The 5,835-nt window shown below is 38.7% G+C and overlaps 1 protein-coding gene across 1 annotated transcript; it reads right to left on the reverse strand.

Moving 5' to 3' along the window:
• Nucleotides 1-502: 502 nt before the first annotated feature.
• On the reverse strand, nt 503-1,414 carry LOC138889246 (uncharacterized). The gene has a single exon (XM_070172525.1). The coding sequence runs from the start codon at nt 1,412-1,414 to the stop codon at nt 503-505; it is 912 nt and encodes a 303-aa protein (XP_070028626.1).
• Nucleotides 1,415-5,835: the final 4,421 nt, after the last annotated feature.

Genomic DNA, 5,835 nt, shown 5'->3' on the forward strand with positions numbered 1-5,835 from the left:
ATCTCTCCCAAAACCCTCTACCCTCGAGAGCCAGCACCCATTATGCCAATTCTTCCCCATTCACCTCATCTAAATTCATAAGACATGCAACAAGAGGATCCTCAATAGTCAATGTCTCATCATCTTCTTCCACAATTACATTCACGGCATCAATAAGAGAACAATTGGTAAATTCACTTGGTCGTCTCATAGATTTCTACACATTAAATGTTATCTCCTCATCGTTCAACCTCATCTTGAGCTTCCCAGTTTCACAATCAATGAGGCTCACCCTGTGGCCAAGAACGACCTTCCCAAAATTATGGAAATTTCTTCATCCACTCTACAATCCAGAATCACAAAATTTGCGGGGAACACAAATTTCCCTACCTATATCAACACGTCATCCAAAATACCTGAGGGTCTTTTCACTATTCTGTCAGCCAGCTGCAACAACATAGACGTGGGTCTAACTCTTCCAATCTCCAAACTCTTATAGATCGCCAGGGGCATAAGATTTATACTAGCCCCCAAAATCATAGAGTGCCTTGGCAAAGGCAAAGTTACCAATGGTGCAGGAAATTGTGAAACTCCCCGGTTCAGACAACTTTTCAGTAACTGGTCTAGTCACCACAACACTGCATGTCTGAGTTAGAGTCACTATGGCCATGTCTTCGAAGTTGAATTTTCGGGACAACAAGTCCTTCATCATTTTTTCATAACCAGGCACCTCCTTCAAAGCATCAATCAACGGAATATTTACCTGGATTTGTTTCAATATCTCCAAGAATTTCTTGTATTGTTCCTCTTTCTGGTATTTGGCTAGCCTCTGTGGGAATGGTGTTGGAGTTCTCTTCTTCCTAGTAATTTGGGTTTTCTTTTTGTTAGACACCACCTCAACTACCGGTTCTTGGGCTGTCTCAGTTTCTTTCTCAGCCTCAATCTGTGTGTTGGTTTCTTCCTGGGCAGGCTGTACTGTCACCTCTGTCAGTTTTGCTGAATCATCTAGCTCAATGGGCACTAGTACAAGTGTCTCAGCCTGTCTACTTTCTCGAGCCCTCTCTTGTTCCAAGACTAGATCTATGCCATTATGTAGACTCACTGTCATCAGCTGCTTCGAGCCTTGATCTTTTGGATTTACCTGAGTGTCTGCAAGCAATGTCCCATGGGGACGATTATTCAAAGACATCGAGATCTGGCCCATTTGCACTTCAATATTCTTTATGGCTGACTCATGTGCATCTACTTTTTCACTCATTTTCGCATTTGACCCAATAACCTGCTGCATCATTACCTCGAGTCTAGAAAACCCATCTTCCTGTCTCCCACCATGTTGCTGCTGAGGAGAATGATAACCATGCTGCTGATTTTGGTTGTTATACCATTGTGGCCTTTGGTAGGGCGCCACATTATTGTGAGTTCGCATGGCTCCCATAATTCTATTGGTGTGTTGTGGCTAGACTGGCCTGTATGACTGATTCTGTTGGCCCCAATTCTGACCACCCTGTCTCTAGCCCTCATAATTAGACACATAATTCATGTCCTCAGGGTAATGATGATGATCACTTTCTACATTCCATTAGTTTCCAATTGGCTGACTAATGCAAAATATGCATAAGCCCCCATTGGTTGTATCTACAATGTGCACTTGCTGCTTCTGCCCTGAATCTTCCATCTTTTTGGTGAGTATAGTCATTTGTGTCATTAAGGTGGACATACTTTTAGCAAGAGTGTTGGCTGGATCTAGGGGCATTGAGTGAACTACTGGAGTGATAGGTGCATTACTGGTTGTCCACCCCAAATTCTGTGCCATCTTGTCAAGCAAGATCTGGCTTTCTCTCCATGATTTACTCAAGAATGCTCCACCAGCTGAAGCATCAACATTAGCCTCCACGCTATCTGTCAGACCCATGTAAAATTGTTGCCCCAACATCTGCTTTGGAATACCGTGGTGCGGACATATAACCAACATCCCTTTGAATCGTTCTCATGTTTCTTGCAATGTTTCCATTGGTTTCTGTCTGAAGCTCAAAATTTCATCAATTTGCTGATTAGTCTTATTGGGTGGATGAAACTTATTCACAAATTGCTTGACTAACTTCTCCCAAGTCGTGATGGAATTAATAGGGAGTGAATTTAGCCAAGTCTGGGCAGCTCCTGTCACTTAGAATGGAAACAACAACAACTTTATTGCTTCCTGAGTTACGTTGGACTGCCTTTGGATTTTGCAAATTGATAGGAAATTCTTCAAGTGCTGTTGAGGATCTTCAATGTATGACCCCGAAAATAGTCCCTTGTTTTGCAACAAGTGCAACATGTTGTTTGTGATTTGAAAAGATTCAGCCTGTATCTGCGGAACTAATATCTCTGTGGCCAAATTCTCTGTTATGGGTTGCGCCCAGTCATATAGAGGAGCCTCTGGCACAAGAGGCTCTACTACTTGCGCAGCCGAGTCTACCATGTTATTCCCCATGTCTGGTTCAGGATGTTTAGTTGATTGTTATTGTTTGTCCGGTTGGCCCGATTCAAGGCCTTGAAAAAATTCTCGGGATCTGATAATGCTTCAAACACTTCACCAGTTCTCGATGAGTTTCTAGGCATGCACTTGAACAACCAAGTTAACAAACGTTAAAATTTCAATGTATGGGTTGAAGATAAAGAAAACTGACTACACTAAAAAAATTGTATTTCTTTCAACTGTAATTAATAATACCGTTAATTCCCCGGCAACGATGCCAAAATTTGATCACGCCCAACTATGCCTTATAAAAAGGACAAAGCGGTCGTTGCAAATATAATCTGAGTATTTAGCCTAGAGTTGAATCCCACAGGGAATTAACCTACCAACTACTTTTGTCAGATTCACTGAATTCTCCGTAATCAACTTCCAGATATTTTGAATAACACTTGTAAGCACGTGATTTTAGCCCTATGAGAGAATTACTCCCAAAAAATCCAAAATAAAATAATTTTCCTTTGTGTGCAATTTTAAAATTTTTGTGGCATTTTTGATAATTATTTGTATTTCTGTCTGTGCGTGTTTATTGGTTAAATTAATAAAAAAATTACAAAAATATGTCGCATTTGCATTTAGTATTTATTTAAGTTTGTTTTACAAAATCATAAAAATAATGTACGTTGCATTTTTAGCATTTAACGTCTAAATTGTGTGATTTTTATAGTTAATTGCAATTTAAATGTGCGATAATTGTTATTTGGACAGATTTTTGAAATTATAACAGATTTTGAATCAGGGCAGTAACAGTAGTTTTAGGGGTAATACGGGAATTAACAAATTGCAGATTATTTAATTATGGTGGGGACAAGACATAATGATAAAAGCAAAAAGGAAAAGGTGGGTAATAATGTCTTCTTTTCAAAAAGAGAGAACACGGGGGCCCACTTTGACTACTTTTCAAAAGAGGGAATACGGGGGCCCACTTTGACTACTTTTCAAAAGAGGGAACACGGGGGGGCCAGTTGACTACTTTTACTAAAGTAAAAGTGTGGGTAATAATAAAAGTTAAAGGGGAAAGAGGTAAAAAGGGGTCTTGCTTTGTATATAAGAGGAGAATTTTGGGAGAGATTTGGGGGGGGGGGATAAATTTTTAAAAAAAGACTTGAATATTAGACTTGAACTTGAAAGACTTACTTAGAGAGAGAGGAATACATTCTGAAAATCTGAAGAGAGTGTGATAGAGTTTAAAAAGAGAAAACAAAAACAAAGTGAGAAACGAGTTTAGTTTCGGGTTTTAATACACGCGTGGGTTGTTGCTGTTTAGTTTGTTTACATACTTTTTGAGTTTGTTCTATTGAGTTGTTCGATTTTTCTTCAAAGTTTTCTGGGCCTTGAATCTGGGTCGAATTGCTGCTGGGTTGCTGTTGTTGCTGTGTATTTACACTATGCTGCTTCTACTGATCTTCATCTTCTTTCCTTGCTTTCCAAATACCAGGTACACAAACTGATATACTGGTTCATCTTGTAAGCCACTCGAAGCATGAATGCAAAAATGAGAAAGATTTGAAGTTGTAGTTTAATATAGTCTTTTCTTTCTTTTACTGTCTGTATATAGAACATTATATCCGTTGTCCATGTAAACTCTTTAAACGACTCATTTTCGAAACTTGACTATAATAACTCGAAAATATGTAAATAAAGTAGGACCTTTTCTTCATTTATTTTAGGAAACGAACTTAATAGAAAAAAATGTAGTCACTATAGGTTTATCCTTTTAAATAAAATGAGACGAGGCTCGCCCAATAAAACGCACCAATTGCGGGGCCCTCAATAAATGTTTAATTGAATACTTAGATTTCGAGATGGGTCGTTTAGCAAATTTCACGGTTTTCTCCAAAGTAATAAAGCGTTAGATTCTTTAGGCATGATTTTAATAATACTACATCCCTAAACTCGGGTGCGCATTTATGCGGCCCAAATCCAAATCTCAACGGAGTCAAAACGTGTCAACAACCATGGGTGCATTTATTGCGGTGTGGTTCGAAACGCATTTTTACGACGTTGCAATTCTAAATAATAATAATAATGACAAAAGCGGTTAAGAGTTAAAACTTGCACAGGAGCGCATAATTGTATAAAATCAAATAAACAAGCCGAATATGACAGTTGAGCGACCGTGCTAGAACCACGGAACTCGGGAATGCCTAACACCTTCTCCCGGGTTAACAGAATTCCTTATCCGGATTTCTGGTACGCAGACTGTAATACAGAGTCATTCTTTTCCTCGATTCGGGATTAAATTGGTGACTTGGGACACCCTAAATCTCCCAAGTGGCGACTCTGAAATAAACAAACAAATCCTGTTTCGATTGTCCTTTAATTGGAAAAAACTCCTTGTACCCCCGCGGGGGCGGAAAAAGGAGGTGTGACAGCTCTGGCGACTCTGCTGGGGATAAACCCAGAACCACTGGTTCAGGGTTAGAAATTCAAGCTTAGATAAATTGTTATATTTGGCTTTATCTGATTTTTACATGTTTGAGCCTAATGTGCTAGATGCTGCTTTTTCCGCTTTGATATTATTTGACTGCATATATAAACTGTGCCGAACCCTTCTCTCTTCACCTCGGGGGATGTGCTTACTGGTTGAGACTCCCTATTCTTTTAGTGTCATACCCTGAAATAAGAAAGAGGTGGGACAAGTTACGAAGCCGGATGGCCTTTTGGTTCCCGGTAAGTTGCCTCCTCCTCGACTCGAGTTGTCCGCTCGGGTACACAGTCTAGTACACTAACCCAGGTTTTGAATATAGAATAATGTGACTTCATGCCGGATCCCTAGTAGGAACGCTTATTTGCATCACGTTGCATTTGACTTAGGGGACTCAACACAGGGGTTGGGTCCGTCTAGGACTAGCAACCTGAAATGAAAAGACCATTCTGATGCATCCTACTTGCTCTGTACATATATTTGTTTCGAACTTGCATGTTGACCGGTTTCTGAATCTCGGGAATGTTGAAAAAAAAAGAAGAAAAAAAGAAAAATATCAGTTAGGGAGTTAATTGATTATTTTAGAAATAAAAAATCAATGACCAATTACTGGCGAAACTCTGCCGAAATTTTGAGAAAAAAAAGGGAAAATGTTTTATTTTGTTTTACTAAAAAAAAGCAAAGAGAAATAGAAAAAAAGAGTCTTTTATTTTTGGAAAGTTGGTTGTTGAAAAAGAAAAGGATAAGAAAAGTTTTTGTTTTAGTTTGAAAAACATAAGTTGTTTCATTATTTGTTGAAAAAGGAAAGGAAAAAGAGTCTTTTATTTTTAGTTTCGAAAACAGGTTGTTTTATTGTCTGTGGAAAATGAAAAAGAAAAAAAAGAGTCTGTTATTTTTATCTTAGAAAAATAGG

This window comes from Nicotiana sylvestris, chromosome 4, assembly GCF_000393655.2.
Source record: "Nicotiana sylvestris chromosome 4, ASM39365v2, whole genome shotgun sequence".
Taxonomy (NCBI): Eukaryota; Viridiplantae; Streptophyta; class Magnoliopsida; order Solanales; family Solanaceae; genus Nicotiana; species Nicotiana sylvestris.

Coding starts and splice junctions, on each gene's coding strand:
- LOC138889246 (XM_070172525.1), bottom strand. CDS start 1,414: ATGGGAGCCATGCGAACTCACAATAATGTGGCGCCCTACCAAAGGCCA.